Below are 19,663 nucleotides of genomic sequence, written 5' to 3'. Positions count from 1 at the left end.
AGGAAAGAAAATCAATTTTAAGGTAAGCAGGAGGAAAGCAACAATGAAACGAAGGGATCTAATTAGAGAACAAAATTGATTATTTGAAATAATCTGAGTTAGTTGTAGAGAAACATGAATGGTATATAAACCTACACTAGTGTTTGAAAAACACAAGTCAGAAACAAAAGAGTAATATACAAATGAGGAAGAAAAAATAGAAGTTTTTAAAATTATGAAATAATTTTTTAAATATTTGAAAATCTTATTAAAATGAATGGGTTTTCAGAGAAAATTTTATTTCCAATTGACTCAAAATAATAGAATATACAATAGATCAAAAACTAAGACTCATTCAGGTAGTTTTGTTTTAAAAAAATTGTTTCAAGAACAGTTCTTATAATCTAAAAAGTACTCAAATATGGAAACCTATCAATTTGTTAACGGAACTATCATTTTATATGCATATACATATAGGATGACACACATACACATACCTATACACATGAAATAATTAGAAACCTCATTTGTTAATATTCTAGAATATTTCAAATCAGCACTGTATTATTCTTAATGGTGGATCTCTGTAAATATTACCAACTTTTAACTCCTAATTAGTATTGCTAAAAACTTTCAACCAGGTTAGTAAATGAAAATAATAAGTGAAGTTTACATGTTATGGGTGAGATATATCTAGTAAACACTTATCCACGGAAAAATCGAACTCAAGTAATTCAAAACAGTAGAAATGTGAAAATACAGATTTGATCAACTTATTTTGTGTTTCAGCAATAAAATCAGTAAATTTACTGGAGAAAAAAGTTACCACTACCAAAGTAGAAAACTACATATAACAAACTTACTAAGAAATATGTATGACTTGTGTATGTGTTTTTTGGAGGCAGGGTATTTTTGACACTTGAATTTGTCCAATTGATTCTTAATAACAGAAATTGTTGTCTGTATACTGGAGGGGGGTACTGATTGAAAAGTGGTGTGAGGGAACTTTCTAGGATGGTGAAATTTCTGTATGTTGATTGGATATTGGTTACAAGAGTATAAAACTTGTTCAAAATTTTTTGAACTGTGCCATTAAGTTGTGTGAATTTTCTGTATGTAGTTATATATAACTCAATTTAGAAAAAAAGAAAATTCTAAAATTAAGCTAGAAGAAACAAGAGAGATCCGATTATGAAAACATTTTTGAGAAACAAAAATAGAAGAGACGGGAAAAGTTTTTTTAAAAGTTGATTTTTACAAAAACTATTAAGCTAGGTTATTAAGAGAAAAAATGAAAAGATTGAGTTGCAGACTCTGGTATATAGAAAACTTTAGTATATCAAAAGGATAAAAATCAGTTTGGGAAGCATGCTGGGATAACTTAAACATTTGGGAAAAAATGAGTTTATCAATATGCAGCAAAACTCAGTTTCCTAACAGATCGAAAACTGGAATGTTAATCATGAACTCCTTTAAAACCCATATATGTATGTGCCGGTATAATCAGAAAATGCCTCTTTGAAGTAAGGGAGGAGTTTCTGAGTTTAAAATCTGAGATTAAAATCTAAAGTTAAAATCTAAAGCGAAATTAAAATCTAAAGCAGATGAAAGATTTGAAATAGATGAAAAGCTAACGTATTCCTATTAAATGAACAGTTTCTTGCAGTTGATAAGAACCATTCTAGTAAAATACAAAGGATATAAAAAAATCAATTCAGAGACATTAAAAAAAAACCAGAGTTTTGGAAAGAGTATATTCAGTGACTCTTATTAGATATATTTTACCTACATTTTAATTCTTTGGCTAGAAAGTTTTTCAAGTCAGAAAGGAAATTAAGTTTCAAGATAAAATCCCAGGTTTCTAATTACTAAGAAGTAATAACTTACCCCTTATTAAGTTTTTCCTTTTTTTATTTTAGCACTTCAGAATCCAGAGGTGGTGGCCCTTCGAGGTGGACTAAACACCATCTTGAAAAATGTGATCGATTGCCAATTAAGTCGAATAAATGAGGCCCTCATTACTACAATTTTGCACCTCCTTAATCATCCGAAGACCCGACAATATGTGCGAGCTGATGTAGAATTAGAGGTAGGAACTTTAATATCTTTTCTAGTTTTACAACATGAGTTTAAATACATACCTAGGCTTATTTTGAAATTTTTAAGTTAATAGATGCAGCACAACATTAATTATCAAACATAAATTAAGACTAGCTTATCCCCCTAGTATTTTATAACTCATTCACTTTGGGCTGAATAGAAAATATTATTCTCAAGAATATTTATTTCATCAACATGTAAAGTGAAGTTTTTTTTTTATTATCTGTGAAAACTTTATTAAGGCAATTAGAGCACAAGTAAGGTTACATATGCATTTATTTAGGAGAACCATTTCTTTTTAAGAACTTCAGAATGTTAATTGTGTGAATAGCTCCTGCTGATTATATATTATTTATTTATTAACTCATGCTAAAATTCTCAGAATTTAGAAGCACTTGTTAGCAAATAATAACCATATATACTTCAAAGAAATAGAATACAAATCTTTCTTTTTAAAATACAATTTATTTATTTATTTACTAATTCAGTGTTTTTTACAGTTAGTCTAAAATAATAAGACTGCCTTGTACTCTTTTTTTTTTTAATAAAATGTGTAGTGGAGGTTGGAACAGAATTACTACAAACTAATCTTACAGTTTATCTATATGAATGTGCTATATTGTTGTCCATTGCAGATACCATTCAGAGTAAGATTAAACCAAAGATTTGTTTATATTTGGGTATGAAATTATGCAAAGTATAAAAGATGTTTCATTTTCTAGCATGTCTGTCTAAATCATTTTATGAACTTTGTCTTAAATCTTATAGTTCTGGTTTTATTGGGGCCAGTAGAACTACTGTTTTTGAAATTATAAAAGTGACAGCTTTTATCATTAAGAAATAAATTCAAGTACAATATTTTCCTGAATAAGTGATTTCAAGTACATTCATTATTCATGTGAGTCCACTAGGTATAAATTAGTATTTTTGATATTTTATAGTATGTTTGGCCTAATTTTTTTTAATCAAGTAAAACTGTAATTTTAGGATTGGTGAGATGATTACCATAAAGGAAAATAATATGTATAGGCTTGTTTTTTATTCCAATGTAATTATAAAGCAGATAAGCAAAGCCTTTATTAAGTAAGAACACCTCAGAAGAATGTGGTAGACATTTACACTAGTGTCTTTGCTTATATCTATTTCTCTAAAACCACAAATGTTTGTTTTTTTTTTCTCTTTTATCAAGATTCACCCAGAATAGCATAGTGATTTAGAGCATAGACTTTGGGCTATACAGATTGGTTTTGATTTTTTTTGCTCTATGACCTACTAGCTTTATGATTTGGACAAGTTATAAGCCTCTCTTGGACCCATTTTTTCTTAGGTAAAATGAAGGTCATGGTTTTCACCTTAAAGAATTGTTGTGAGCAATAAATATTATAATAGTAGTAGTAAAAGCACCACCTAACACTCATGTAAAGCTTATAATGAGTTAGTATTTCCAGGTACTTTACACATATTAATTCTAATCTACATAAAATTCTAATCTAGACACTTCAGTACCTACCACATGGTAAATATTCAACAGATATTGGTTACCTTTGATATTATTCATCATCATCTACTTTAATATCATCATCTTCATTATATAGTGTGCTAAGAGAATAGTGTCCTCATTTTTATTAATTATATTTTACAAACTTGATTCTAAATTTGTACATTGATTTCCGTTCTACATACAAAGGAACTATTTTCAGTGTTGCTGTTTCTGTTGTTAGGCCCAAATCTTCCTCCTCTTAAAAATCCCTTTTTAAATTTACCCTGGCTTTTATTTCGCTATCTATAACATATTTTGCCCTCAGACAGAAAAATGTGTGGATTTAATAGAATAGACCATCTATAAGGGTTGTAAATCAATTGTAATTTTTTATAGTGAGTTTTAAAAAATAGATTTTTTAAACTTACATTTCCGGGTAGAATAAGATAGCTTAAAGCATCTGCTTTGGAAACTGGGAAAGCTGAATAATTATGAAAGTCTCATATTAAAGCAGTATAGAACTGTGAAAGCAATAAGGGCCAGAGAGAGTGAAATTTGAGGGGAAGAAGATTCTTTAAGAGTTACCCTACATTTACGTACTAATTTGGTTGAATGTCATGCAAAAAGATATGACCATTTGATTAAACACCCCCCCCCCAAAAAAAAAAAACATTCTATAGAAACATGCCCACAAATGATCCAGGTAGTGCAGTTAGAGGGAAAAAGACTTTAAAACAACCAAAGCAGGGTGACTGGGTGACACAGTTGGTAAGTGTCTGACTCCTGGTTTTGGCTCACGTTGTGATCTCTCAGGGTTGTGGAATTGAGCTCTACAGCACGGAGTCTGCTTAAGACTGTCTAACCCAGGCAGCCTGGGTGGTTTAGCAGTTTGGCGCCGCCTACAGCCTGGGGCGTGATCCTGGAGTCCCAGGATCCAGTCCCACGTCGGGCTCCCTGCGTGGAGCCTGCTTCTCCCTCTGCCTGTGTCTCTGCCTCTTTCTCTCTCTCTGTTTCTCTGTGTCTCTCATGAATAAATAAATAAAATATTTTTTAAAAAAAGACTGTCTCACCCCTCCCTCTGCCCCTCCCACCCCATGCTCACTCTCGCACTCTTTTTCTCTCCTAAATAAATAAGTAAATCTTAAGAAACAAAAACAAAACCATGCATTATTTGTAAAGGAAAATGAAGAAAAAAGGGGAAGAAAATATGAGAAATAATGGAGAATTTCACCAGATAATTGGAATATACATATGATTTCAGTGGAAGTTCTTGTACTGAAAAACAGTATATGAAATTCTGAACTCAATGAAAATTCATTTTGGGCAAGTAGACATTATTAATAAACTAGAGGAAAAGTCAATAAAAAAATATCCAGAGTAAAGCAAAGAGAGGGAAAAGAAAGAAATGGACAGAACATAACAAAAGTGATAAAATATAATTTTGTCTTTGGAGGAGGAAAAAACAGACAGAAGCAAATATCCAGAGACGATGGCCAGAACTTTTGTTTCTAAAACTGATGAGACTTCACGCTCACAAACCTTACAAAACTCCAAATAACATAATACAAAGAAGATAACATGTAGGCACATTATAATAAGATTGTTGAAAACAAAAATAAATAAAAATCTTGAAAACAGCTTTAGAGGGGAAAAAAACACGTTATTTTCTTTCTTTTCTTTTTTTTTTTTTTAGAAATCTTTTAAGATTTTTTTTTTTTTTAATTCATGAGAGACAGAGAGAGAGAGAGTGCCAGAGACACAGGCAGAAGGAGAAGCAGGCTCCATGCAGGGAGCCCAATGTGGGACTTGATCTCTGGATTCCAGGATCACGCTGTGGGCCGAAGGCAGGCACTAAACTGCTGAGTCACCCAGGGATCCCCAAACACATTGTTTTTGAAGGAACATGTCTAATAGCTGATTCCCATAGAAATCATGGAAACTAGCCAACAGTAAAATGACATCTTTAGAGCACTGAAAGAAAAAAAAAAATGCCAGCCTAATCCAGAGAAAATGTCTTTCAAAAACAAAGATAAAATAAAGGTTTTTTTGAGACTAAAAAAAAAGGAAAAGACCAAACAATGTAAAGAAACACTGCTCTTTCTTGGATTACTTGCCCTTATGTTAGGAAGACACTTAAAGCATCCTAAGGGGAGGTACCTGTGGGGAGGAACTGAACTCTGTTGCCAACAATTAGCACATTGTGAGTGAAACATCTTGAAACAGGTCCTCTAGCTCCAACCAAGTCTTTAGGTGACTGTAGCCTTAACCAGTATTTTCACTGCAAGTTTATGAGGGCCCCTAAACCACAACTGCATTGCTAAGCCTCTCATAGACTCCTGACTCACAAGAACCATCTAACAAATATCTATTGTTGTTTTAAAAATGAGACACATAAAGAATAAAAGAGTAAAAGGAGTCCTCAGAGGGAAAATGATCTAAGACAAGGAAATGTAGGAAGGAATGAAAATTAACAGAAAAGGGACATAGATGACTAAATATAAAAGCATGCTGATTGTTGAAAGCAATTTTAATAATTTCTTATGTATTTTAAATTATATTTAATATTAAAAATTAGATTATAATAATGCAGTAGGCATGGCAGGAGAGTTGGTAAATGAGATATAGTTGTTAAAAGTTTAAAATGAGTGAGTTTAGCAAGATTGCTGAAAACAAGGACAATACACGAAAATAACTTGGACTTTTTTTATACTAGCACCGAAAGGAGAGTGTAATTTATAAAATAAAACCTTTTAATGATGTTCAGAAATAAGCAAAACTAAATCATAGTTTTAGAAGTTAGGATAATAATCTTGGAGTAGGTAGTGACTGAATCTAAAGAGGGAATAAGGCTTTAAGGATACTAGTGCTTTCTTCATCTGGTGCTAGTTACAGCAGTGGACTTAGTTTAAGAAAATAACACCAAACTTGACATTCATGGTTTGTGCACTGTTTTATTATGTATGTGTCATATTTCTATTTAAAAGTTCAGAAATTGTGTAAAAAAAAAAAGTCACTCAAATGTATTCCTTGATGATGAGTTTGAAGAACTAAGTCTCTCAAACAGTATACCCAATTAAAGATATAGAGAAATTATATTAATTTTAGCTTGTTAAAGAAAAATGCATTTTATAAAAAGGACTCTTTTCTCCTCCTTTTCCTCCTTTATTAGCGAATTTTAGCACCCTATACTGATTTTCACTACAGACATAGTCCAGATACAGCTGAAGGACAACTCAAGTAAGTACCATTTGTTCCTAGTAATTTATAAGGAAGTGTTTATGTTGCTGTTAAAGCTTTTAGATTTACCTGATTGTATGTAGAGCCAGAGCAATGTGAGTTTAAGTAAATTTCCTATTTCATGGAGTTACGTTGTATTTCTCATAATTATCTGTGGCTTAAAAAATTAAAAATAAGTTATGAGGAGTTTAAAGACTTGAAATTGATCTCTTTTTTAAAATAATGTAAGATAGGCTGTAGTAGAAACAAGATCTTTAATTATTTTTCTATTACATATTTTTAGCGTAATTACATTGAGAGAGTAAAAGAATGAAATAACAACAAGGAATAGAATGAAGAGCTGCCTTAACTACGTAAGCAGAAGGATAAACTCTGTAGAATTTTGGAAGTAGGGTTAGTAGGGAAATAAAAGGAGATAGAGTAAAGGTTGTTTCCTAGAAATGATGCAGGGTAATTTGCAGCATTTTTTTTGGAGAGAAAATACTTGTTCATGAGGTGTTCTGGGATAACTATAAATAGATTCAGGGATCAGTGTATTAATGTGTTATCTGTGAAGATTTTACGGATTGTGCTATTACAATAAATGTGCTATGAAGCATTTTTCTAGTAGGATTGTTGGACTGCAGCATAAGCATTTATTTGACGATACGGAATTTAAAATTCTTAAGTTTCAGAATGTTGTGAAACTGGGATATTTTTGTTTTTCATTTTTCATTGTTTTTCATTTTCATGAAAAATAGCGATTTTATATCTTTAATCACTTCTGTCACTGTGGACTTATCACACTTTAACATTTTATAACCTGAGCTAAGATATCAAAATAGATGTTCTCTGTTTAAGACTTCTCAAACCTTATACCAGCTGAGTTGTGAATTAGGATTCTTAAGCCCCTTTCTTGGCTTTTCCTAATGACACTTAACATTCTCCTTATTGATGGGAGAAATGCACTTTCTGCTGTTACATGAAAAATTACTATGAATGTAGCAGCTTAAAATAACATTAGTTTATTAGCACACAGTTCAGTAGGTCAGAAGTCTGGCACAGCTGTTATCTGGGGGTTCTGATGAAAAATCCATTTCCAACCTCATTCAGGTTGTTGGCAGAATTTACTTCCTTGCTATTATAAAACTAGGTCTCTGTTTCCTTGCTGACAGCTGAGGCCTACTCTCAGCTCCTGTAGGTTACCCTCTTTCCTTGGCACGTGGCTCCCTCTGTCTTCAAACACAGCAAAAATTCTTCAAATCCTTTGTGCTGAATCTCTGTTTTGTCTTCTGCCACCAACTGCTGAAAGCTCTCCAATTAGATCAAGCCTACCAGATGATCTCCCTGTCTTTTAAGATCTGCCAGGCTATAGACCATAAATTAGTCACAATCATGGCAGTGATACCATATTCCAAGATCCAGGGTTTGGGGCATGGAATCTTGAGGGAGATGGAGGACATTTTTAGAATTCTGCCTACTAGGATGAGTGAGAGATGAGCCTGGCTATTTTTTAGAGTTGGAGAAGGAAGGTACATTCCACCAAAATCCTTTCTTACCTGTTCGGTTCTATAATTTACTTTCATTTAGTTAATGGAGTGTGGATAGTTTTGGAGGCATGGGTACATTTATGGCCAGGAAACAAGGGAAAATGGAGTGATTTTTTTTAAAAAAATACTACAAATTTATTGAATAGATTAGAGAATGAATTACGAGGCAATCACTCTAAGTATGTCACTAATATTTTTGTGTGTGTGTGAGAAAGAGAAAGAGATCATGCATGAGCAGGGGGAGGGGCAGAGGGAGAGAGAGAGAGAGACTCTTAAGCAGGCTCCATGGGGTTCTGTTTCATGACCTGAGCTAAAATCAAGAGTTGGATGCTTAACTGACTGAGCCACCCAGGCACTCCTGTCACTAACATTTTTAAGAGGAGTGCCAAAAGCTTTATCCCATAATTGTCTAAATCTCATTTCTTCCACCACCCCATCTCCTCATTTTAGATTCTGTTATGTTTTCGTTTATTTGATACTATAGAGCTAGGTGTGGTTTGTTTATATGTCTTTTTAAGTGTTTCATTCTTCTTTTGTAGACTGCTCACTATTCTTTAAGTTAATTATTTTCTTTTTTTTTTCTTTTTTTTTCTTAATTTCTTCCCCGCTTTTTCTTTCCAAGTTCTCTGGATTTCTGTGTTCTAACCGCTGTTAAGGGCTTTATTAGGGAAGACAAAAAGATGGCACAGAAAAACACAGTTGAGAGAATAGAAGTGGTTGAGGCGGCATAAGTAGTTTAAGATTGCTATTAAGTATTGAAACTGGCCATAAGCCATACATGGAAAATTTAATGAATATAAATCTATTGCTTGATTAATGGTTATAAACTATTGCTTAGGAAAGAACAAGTGAGACATTTGGATACACAATTAGAAAATAGCTGGTGATATTAATATCTAGGTTTTTTTTTAAGATTTTGTTTATTTAATCATGAGAGACAGAGAGAGAGAGAGAGAGAGGCAGAGGCACAGCAGAGGGAAAAGCAGGCTCCACGCAGGAAGCCTGACGTGGGACTCAATCCTGGGTCTCCAGGATCATGCCCTGGCCAAAGGTGGCGCTAAACCGCTGAGCCACTCAGGCTGCCCAATCTAGTTATTTTAAAATATCAATGAATATATATGGGATGTTGAACTTGCTTGTTAGAAATTTTGAAATAACTTTGGGGCAAGAATTTTCAAGTAAAGAGAATATGTGTGGTAGGGCACCTCCCTGACTCAGAAGAGAATGTGATTTTTGATCTTGAGGTCATGAGTTCAAGCCCCACATTGGGTGTAGAGATTTTATTTTTATTTATTTATTTATTTTATGATAGTCACAGAGAGAGAGAGAGAGAGGCAGAGACATAGACAGAGGGAGAAGCAGGCTCCATGCACCGGGAGCCCGATGTGGGATTCGATCCCGAGTCTCCAGGATCGCGCCCTGGGCCAAAGGCAGGCGCCAAACCGCTGCGCCACCCAGGGATCCCAAGAGATTTTATATATATGCATGCGCACACACATATAACAAACTTTGAAAAAAGAATACATGTAAAAGTAAGAGGTATTTTCTTTGCTAAGGGGTAGTCTTTTGACAGGGATGCTTATTAAATAGGGTGATGCTGTCTCTAGTGCTTAATTAAAGGTATTAATGAGGTATCTAAGAATAGTTTTCAGAAAGCAGGAAAAGTAGAACTAAATTGAACAGTGGAATTTATAACTTACTTTATGTTGGGAATTTTAAATTGGGGCAGGAGTCAGTATATGGGTAATTTTTCTTGAGGTAGATCTGACTTTTTTTTAACATGTTTTATTTCCTGTGTAAATATTTAAATGTTAACAAATGATAGGTTTTCTTTCCCTGATACTTTAGGAGAAAAATCTCACTTTTTATTTTGACATTTATTTTCTTTGATTTCTGCCCCTTGCATTCCCCACTCCAAGAGAGGACAGAGAAGCAAGGTTTCTAGCCAGTAAAATGGGAATCATAGCAACATTCCGGTCATGGGCAGGTAAGTTAATCTGTGCTGCTTAATAAGAAAAGCTTGATTATTTTTTCAAATGTTAAATTATTATTGTAGCATCTATTTAGATGTTAACCTGGTCTTAACTTTGTATGTTGTTATTAGAGTGAGAGGGATTTGTAACAATTACTAAAATTGACTATTTGTAAGTCAAGTGCTAATGATTACCTGGGTGATTAAAAAAGTTTTTCTATGGGCATGAGCTTTCATTTGCCCTGGGTAAATACCCAAATGGAATTCCTGAGTCACAAGGTAGATATATGTTTAGTTTTATAAGGAACTGCCAGACTTTTTCTGAAAATACTTAGACTGTTTTATACTCCCATCAACAGTCTATGTGAGTTCCAGTTGTTCTGCACCTTTACCAGCATTTCATGTTGTCTTAAAGTTTTTAGCCATACTGGCTGGTGTGTAATGGTACCCAATTGTGAATATTACTTAGATTTCCCCAATGAGTAATGATAGTGAATATTTTTTGTTTATTGGCTATTCAGCAAACCTTCCTTTTTTATATATTAATGCGCTTTAAACTGTTTGACTTAATTACTCCACTTAAAATTTTTATCTATACAGATTATTTGAATTCTACCAGTTACAGTCTTTTGTACATTCAATAAATTTTAGAATTACACTTTTAAAAGACAAATGCCAAGCAAATTTTTCACTTCACTTTAGATTAAGAGGTATTACATAAGAGAGATAGAACATTGTCCTGTCTCCAGTATTCTGAGAATCACTCATCAGCAAACAAGTAGTAAGCAAGTCAGATTGATGAACTTTTTTGGGTATGCAACAAATAGAAGAAAGAATTTAAATGATAAAAATTACTGATACTCTCTCGTCAGTAGGGAAATATTACATATGATAACCAAATAATAGCACAGTTCTGGAATTATCTGGAAAAATATCACAGATTTTACATTATGAATATATTGCTGTAGATTTTGTTGAAATTTAAATTAGTGATATTTTTTCTTTTTTATCCTCTTTAGGTATTATTAATTTATGTAAACCTGGAAACTCTGGGATCCAATCTTTAATTGGAGTACTTTGTATACCAAATATGGAAATAAGGGTAGGTAGTTACTCTAATTGTTTCATTTCCAGACTTAACAGAGGAAATTAATTGTTAAAAAAAGTTGTTTCAGGTGTTGCTTTTTCCTCGTGAATTATTCATATGTATCACAGAGCATTTAAAAAATACATGAATAAATATTTACTACTTAGTTGAACCCTAAGGGTAATACAAATAATTTGAAATAGTGATGTTAGGAACTATGGCTGAACTAAAAACTGACTTAAAAATATGAAATTAATTATGCTTTATTCATTAAAAAATGAAAACAGTACAGAAGGGCATTCTCACTGTAAAAGGTTCAAGCAGTTCAAAAATCTATTCAGTAAAAAGTAAATACAGTATTTATGTATCTTATGCCTTCTAACATGTTTTTGTAATGAGTGGTGGTTTTCATTAAAATTGGGTTGTTAATATTAATATGCTTAATTATCAGATATATTCCTAAAATGTGGCTAAAACAAATTGAAATTGGAGGAAAAAATATGAACTCTTCAGTAGTTTTTTTCTTTTCCACTTAGATGGTTTTGTTTTGTGTTCAACTGAATAAAACCTGCCCTTTTCTTGTTTTTCTCTATGTGAACCAAACCTGGAGTTGAAAAATATTAGAAAATATTAGCCAAGGGTGCCTTGCTTAAAATGTGAACTAAAAAGCCTTTAGACCATGGAAATGGAAGGGATGTGATTATAGATGGAAAGATCTATAAGCAGGGAACTGAAGGTTGGGGCTATTCACTTGACTGCTTACTTCACAGATGGGGAAAGAACATCATTTTTGGAGTCTGGCCCACTGAAATTTGACTCCTGATTTTAGTCTTTATAGCTCCATTACCTTTGGCAAATTATGTTTCACCTGTATATCTACTTCTCCATATGTACTACAATGGTATAATAAAAGATTAATTGAAAAGATTAAATTATGTATGTAATAAAGCACGCTGTAGTTATCTCTTCTCAAGTGTAGTCCTGAGATGGCAGTTTTCTAAAATAAGTAGTTCTGATTTTATCAGTTTTTCCTTCTGTGAATAAGACATTTAAAACATCTGTTTTAAATTTTTAAATTTAAATGAAGATTCGTTCCATAAAAGTAAATGAACCGTATTTATTTGCACTTGCAGCGAGGTCTGCTTGAAGTGCTCTATGATATATTTCGTCTTCCTCTACCTGTTGTGACTGAAGAATTCATAGAAGCACTGCTCAGCGTAGGTAAGTATTGAAATACATTTGTATCTATTCATATACTGTGATTTTTAAAATGATTTATCAGCTGAGTCTCTCAAAGGCAAAATACTGAACTAAATATTGAATATCATTTTATTACTGCATCATCATGGCATTAAATTAGCATTAAAATAAAACCTCAAATTTCCAAAAATAAGAAATTTTGATTTCTTTATCATCACCCTAGGTATTACAGATGAGCAGTGAAATTAGTAGAAAAATGGACAAAGAAAGGAAGGGCAAAGATAAGAAACTGATATAATTCTCAAATTAGATTATCTAATTCTCAGTATAATTTTATTTTAGCCAAATGATTCCTAAGTCCCAAAATGAAAGTTTAGACACTGTACATCAATAAATCATTTTTTCTATATGCCTTTTCAGTCTTTTTTTAAACATTTTTTAAAGATTTATTTATATATCTTAGTAGGGGTGGAGGCAGCAAGGAGGGAGTGTATGACTAGCAGACTCCCCACTAAGTGAGGAGCCCCACATGGGGCTCAATCCCACAACCCCTAGATAATGACCTGAACCAAAATCAAGAGTTGGTCACTTAACCAGCTGAGCAACCTATGTGCCCCTCTGTCTATTTATTTAACCAACATTTTAAAATATTATTTATGGCCTGATTAGCTGATGGCTGATGTGTTTTAGTGATTTCTCATTTTTCTTCTAACTACCTAATTTTAACTATTTTAGATCCAGGCAGATTCCAAGACAGTTGGAGACTTTCAGATGGCTTCGTAGCAGCTGAGGCAAAAACTATTCTTCCTCATCGTGCCAGATCCAGGTAGAATTAGGGGAATAGTTCAAATTTATTACAATTACTATTTTTATGTTAAATTATGTAATACGTTGAACAGTATTTAAGCTGTGTCTGTGCTCTGTTTATTTCTAGGCCAGACCTCATGGATAATTATTTGGCACTGATACTCTCCGCATTTATTCGTAATGGACTTCTAGAGGTAAGAATTATAAACTTATTTTATCCTATTTTACTTTTTAATTTTCTCTGACAAAGTTCTCTCAAAGCAACAAGCATACATATGATTCATAAATGTATTCCTATATGCTATTCTGCAACTATAATATTTTCTTCTTATTTTCAAAGGGATTGGTTGAAGTGATAACAAACAGTGATGACCATATCTCAGTTAGAGCTACCATCCTTTTAGGAGAGCTTTTACATATGGTAAGTTTAGCAACTTTTGATTATGTTTCATACTATTAATGTCTTAATTTATAAAACAGATTATTTTAATAATGTTACTTTGTAATATCTCAAAAAGTAAATTTATGCTTTTTTGAGTGTTTGTCTTTGCATTGCAAAGAGCCCTTGATGCCTTGTATCTATCTATACATAAATGTATGTGTGTATATGTATACTGTGTGTGTATATATAGTGTAGGCTAGTTTTATAAGTGAAAAAAAATGTAAAAAAGTACTGAATATTGATTTTTATGCTCACTTTTGATGACATTTTGAGTCCTATAAATCCTTTTTTTTTTAATATTTTATTTATTTATTCATGAGCGACAGAGAGACAGAGACACAGGCCAAAGGAGAAGCAGGCTCCATGCAGGGAGCCTGATGTGGGACTCGATTCTAGGTCTCCAGGATCACACCCTGGGCTGAAGGCGGCGCGAAACTGCAGAGCCACCCAGGCTGCCCCTATAAATCTTAACATATCTTAGAATGACTTGCTGCCTAACAAGAAATTCCAAAACTAGATACTACGTCAGTCGGGTAGCAGTGGAATTGACATATGACAGTCAGTGCCTGAATTTTAGAAAACTTTGTGAAAAAAAATTCAAAATGTAACTCCCTTGTTTGAACATGTTCTCTGAGTTGAGATTTAAAAGTTGAGTACTTTTTGGGTTTTTTTTTGAGTTTTTTTGAGTTTTTTTTGCCTTGATTTTGTGACATCAGTTACTTTGGGAAACAAGGAGCTAAGAAAGTAATCTGACCATTCTCTAATCCCAGCAAATCAAGCAATGGGAGAACTGATTGTTTGTAAGATAGAATTCCTGTTTATAGGTCACCTGTTAGTAGAATATTGAATAAAACGAACCACTTTAAACTCATTAAAGGAGGAAGTAACCATGTGGCAGATCTTTTAAAAGTATGTTATGACTTTCTTTTATTGGCAAAGTATTTTTGTTTTTGTTGTTTCAGTCCTCCCTACCTCTAGTATTTTTTTTTTCCACATATCAGCTGGGCTCTGTGAGTGATGTAAAGAAAGTTTAACAGAGTTTAATGATAACTGTCTTGTTTACCAATGAATTGTTTATCTACATGCTTCATTCTCCTTCAACCCATCTATGGAAGAATTAAGTAATACTGCAGGTTTTCAGATGTGATTTTTATTTTCATTCTTTCATTCTAAGGTTATATCAGTATCTAGAATTATTTGCTTTTTATGAAGGAATCTTTTTTATAGATTTCATCTTTTCCTTCCTTCATGACCAGAATTCTTGATTCCCTTGAAATATAACAGCAGGTTATTTTGAGTATAGTGCTATTAGTTCATTGCTTATTTTGCTTAGATTTTCTGGCTTCCGCATATAATTACTTCTCTTCATTGGTGGAAAGCAGATTGAGTGGTGAATTTTGTTTGGAAAGCAGGATTAATGTAACATTATAGCATTGGATCTAAGTTTTGAAATGTAAACCTTTCAGATCATTTAAGAATTGAATTTAATTGGTTACCACTTAACACTATAATGTTAAAATAAAGGATCTGTAAAATTCAGACTATTTTTTAATGTAACAGGAATGTGTATCTTCATTCTGTCCCATCCTTGTTGAAAGATAAGATGAATTATAAATAAGTATGTATTGGAAAGTAAATCATTATGTTCACTTTATGAGTAAAACCTTTAGTATTTCATCTATGAGTAATCTATAACAAAATATTTCTATTTGTCAACTCTTAAAAAATGTTATATTTTACTTTAGGCAAATACAATTCTTCCTCATTCACATAGCCATCATTTGCACTGCCTGCCAACCCTCATGAATATGGCTGCATCTTTTGATATCCCCAAGGAAAAGAGATTGTAAGTATCATAGCTCTGTAGCTAAGACTATGCCTGGGGTATTTAATACCCACTTACATGACCTTCTCTTTTAAAAATTGCATATGTGTATGTAGATTATGCTTGGAATTTTTTTTTTTAATTCTCTTAAGGATGCCTTACAGATGAGGGGAAGATTGATAGTATTATTTGATAATTTGTATTTTAGGCTACCAAGTATTATTATAGTTTAATAAAATCAAGTTTTTCTAGCATGTTTCTTGCCAAGGACATAAACTTTCTGCCACAAAATTAAAAATGTTGTTTGATAAATTTCTGGACTATTTTATGTTTTGAGCAGCAGTTCAGGCTCTTTAATGTCTAAAATATTTCAAGTTAAGGGATCCCTGGGTGGCGCAGCAGTTTGGCGCCTGCCTTTGGCCCAGGGCGCGATCCTGGAGACCCGGGATCGAGTCCCACGTCGGGCTCCCAGTGCATGGAGCCTGCTTCTCCCTCTGCCTATGTTTCTGCCTCTCTCTCTCTCTCTCTGTGACTATCATAAATAAATAAAAATTTAAAAAAATAAAGTATTTCAAGTTAATAAAGCACAAAGAGTAGCAATATCTTTTGTAAGTGTAATTAAAAATGTTGGAATTTAATAACCTGTAGTATAGGCATTGAAGTAAGTCAAACTCTTAATACTGAAGGAAATAATTGCAAACAGAATTTGAAACAAAACTATGGTAATACAGCTCTGTTAGAATTTCACATTGCTAATAAAATAAAATTTAAAAGGTAAAAATGGAGAAGCCTGGTTGGAAAGTGCTAGTAGGAATCTTTTTCATTTGGTTAAGATTATGTCTAAACCAGGAGTGTTTTCTTTTTCTTTCTTTTTTTTTATTTTTTTAAAGATTTATTTATTTATTCATGATAGATACAGACAGAGTGAGTGAGGCAGAGACACAGGCAGAGGGAGAAGCAGCAGGTTCCTTGTAGGGAGCCCGATGTGGAACTCTATCCTGGATCACTACCTGAGCCGAAGATACGCGGCAGGCACCCAACCGCTGAGCCACCCAGGTGTTCCCCCTCCCTTTTTTTTTTTTTAATTCTACCTGTTATGATTAGAGAAATCTATATATTTGGACTTTTGTAATGTTAATGAAATCTAGTTCATTAGCTGTTCAGAACTGAATTTTTATTAAGTTATATATTTCTTAAAAGTTTAGTTAGTTCAGAAATACACATATGGGCCTCACAATAAGTAAATAATATTCTATTAATTTTAACTCTGCCAATGGATATACTATTATTTAATAGAAGTTGTATTATAAACTAAGAGTATTAGGGACCATCTCAGTTCCAACTCTAGGCTTTCATAGCTTTCAGCTTTTTTCTTTTTAAGTTTAAATAACCTCTCTCTACATCCAGCATGGTACTCGAACTGACAACCTTGAGATAAGAGCCACATACTATACTGACTGAGTCAGCCAGTCATCCTTTTCAGTTTTTATTTTAGTAGTTTGATGATGGAAGAATGTTTTTCCTGAGTCCTTGTAGACCTAAACTCTATGGTTCAGATTATGACCCATGAATTTCATGATTCATCCAGAATTCAAACTTACCTTCAGAATTTCAGCAATAAAAGCCTTATAATGGTTTTGTTTTGTTTTGGTGGTGTTTTTTTCACTCAGCAAACTCTTTATTTATAAATATTTGCCAATCTGAGCACATCTCAAGGTTTTAAAATTTTAAATCCCATTTGTTTTTACCAGGAGTTCTGGAGTTGAGACTTTTTTGCTACCAGATTCTCAAAAACTCTGCTTTTATGAACCACAAACAAAGAATTAAAAATAATTTTTTAAAAAAATACCATTTACAATTGCAGATCAGTGGGAGGAAATAGAGACTATACAAATTGATACTGGAATCATCAATTATCCACATGGGGAGAAAATGAACTATTCCAGCCTTATATCATAAATAAAAATCAGTTTTAGATGGATTAAGGATTTAAAGGGAAAAGCAAGTTTTTAAACTTATGTAAGAAAATAGAGAGAACTAGGTTTCTAACTTTGTAGGAGTTCTTAAAACCAATATACAAAAAGTCCCCACCATAGGGCACCTGGGGGTGGCTCAGTGGTTGATCGTCTGCCTTTGGCTCAGGTCATGATCCCAGGTCCAGGGATTGAATCCCACCTCAGGCCCCCTGTGGGGATCCTGCTTCTCCCTCTGCCTATGTTTCTGTCTCTCTGTCTCATGAATAAATAAAATCTTTTTTTTTTAAGTGCCTGCCACCACAGAAGAAAAGATTAGTAAATACATATTTAGTTGGGTTTACATAGTGTATTTTCATACAAATAGCATTGTTCTTGATTTTTTTTTCTTTGTGGTTCCAAATTTGATTAAATAATTTACTTTCTAGCAACCATATCTAGCCTTAAATTTATATATTTTATTAGGGTAATTTACCAAAGTGATCTCTTTAAAATTATGCTAGCTTTGCTACAGAATTAATTCAGTTTTTTTCAACAGGCGAGCCAGTGCAGCCTTGAACTGTTTAAAACGCTTCCATGAAATGAAGAAACGAGGACCTAAGCCTTACAGCCTTCATTTAGATCACATTATTCAGAAAGCAATTGCAACCCACCAGAAACGGGATCAGTATCTCCGAGTTCAGAAAGATATATTTGTTCTTAAGGTACTCAAATGAAACATCGCAATTTTTAACTTCATTTCCTAATTTTTAACTGATGGACGTTAATACGCTATACTTGCTGAGTTAGTTTTACTCAGGCTTACGGATTTTCAAATGGCTTTCTAGTTTTACAAGCATTAGAGCTATGTTTCTATAACTTTTTAAAGTTAAAAAGCCTTGATAATTCATCCTTAAATGAAAAGTCTTTCTTTAAATTTTTAAGATTTGAACTTCATTTTCTGGATGTGAAGAGAATTGCCTTAATTTTCCTTATTACTTTCTGATGATTTTAGGATACAGAGGAAGCTCTTTTAATGAACCTTAGAGATAGCCAAGTCCTTCAACATAAAGAGAATCTTGAATGGAATTGGAATCTTATAGGGACCATTCTTAAGGTATGATAAGATACTTCTTGGTTATAGCTTCACTTATTATTCATTGTAATTCATCATGCTTATATGTTTGGGAATTGATAAATACATATGTAATATAACCCATTATGTTTTTCTAGTGGCCAAATGTAAATTTAAGAAACTATAAAGATGAACAGTTGCACAGGTATGTAACAACTATTTTGCATTTAAATTGAAAGAACTTAAATTTGAATTATATGATATCTAATACCCATGAAAAGTAATCATTGGTGTTTTAAAAGATACATACATACATTTTAATAGTTGGTATTCCGTAGGTACATGTATACATTTTTGTGTATGCTGTTACAACCCAAAAGCATCAACTAATTCTTTCTCTAGTTATTTATATTCTGATTTTAGTTTTAGAACAAATGAAGTACTTGAGATAAAAATTTCTCAGATTGGGATAATATCAACCATATTGTAATCTTAGCCCTAAGTAACATATGAGGATGACATAACAAGGACATACTGTTCATTTCCCAAAGTGATGGCCATTTATTTTTTCTATTCTACTTGCATTTGCATCTGACTTTGGAGGGTTAGCCATTTGTCCTCCTCTTTGCATTCCCATTAACTAAGTTGATGTTTTCCATGTCTTTCATAAAACATACTAATGTTCATAGCATACACATCACTTCAAGCTACTGTGCTGTTCTCTAGTACCCCCATGCATTTTTACTCAGAATGAATTTAGACTGATCCACTACCAGTACTGATTTCATTCATCATTCAATGAGAGGGACTTTACTTCATTTTTCTGAAAAATTTATGTCCTTTATTTATTATTTGATTGCATTCATCTCCTCATGATATTTAATTTAATATTTATATTAAGTTTATAGAGAATATATATAAACATATTGGAATAAAGAAACAGCACCAATTTTTCATACTGCTTGAGAACAGAGATGA

General features: G+C 32.8%; 1 protein-coding gene across 4 annotated transcripts in view; it reads left to right on the top strand.

The window, feature by feature from the left end:
• RICTOR (RPTOR independent companion of MTOR complex 2) overlaps nt 1-19,663 on the top strand; it is a 111,393-nt gene that overhangs the window by 58,849 nt on the left and 32,881 nt on the right. For all 4 annotated transcript variants that reach the window (XM_055325325.1, XM_055325324.1, XM_055325327.1 and 1 more), the window contains 12 exons: nt 1,899-2,068; nt 6,729-6,796; nt 10,245-10,312; nt 11,317-11,399; nt 12,518-12,605; nt 13,320-13,410; nt 13,519-13,585; nt 13,732-13,812; nt 15,579-15,679; nt 18,170-18,335; nt 18,626-18,727; nt 18,844-18,890. In XM_055325325.1, the coding sequence (XP_055181300.1) occupies nt 1,899-2,068; nt 6,729-6,796; nt 10,245-10,312; nt 11,317-11,399; nt 12,518-12,605; nt 13,320-13,410; nt 13,519-13,585; nt 13,732-13,812; nt 15,579-15,679; nt 18,170-18,335; nt 18,626-18,727; nt 18,844-18,890 (1,132 nt within the window). The remainder of the gene's footprint in view (nt 1-1,898; nt 2,069-6,728; nt 6,797-10,244; nt 10,313-11,316; nt 11,400-12,517; nt 12,606-13,319; nt 13,411-13,518; nt 13,586-13,731; nt 13,813-15,578; nt 15,680-18,169; nt 18,336-18,625; nt 18,728-18,843; nt 18,891-19,663) is intronic.

The sequence above is a fragment of the Nyctereutes procyonoides genome, unplaced genomic scaffold, assembly GCF_905146905.1.
Source record: "Nyctereutes procyonoides isolate TBG_1078 unplaced genomic scaffold, NYPRO_anot_genome, whole genome shotgun sequence".
NCBI classification, from domain to species: domain Eukaryota; kingdom Metazoa; phylum Chordata; class Mammalia; order Carnivora; family Canidae; genus Nyctereutes; species Nyctereutes procyonoides.
The sequence above is the reverse complement of the archived record's forward strand: the minus strand, read 5'-3'. Positions and strand labels throughout refer to the sequence as shown.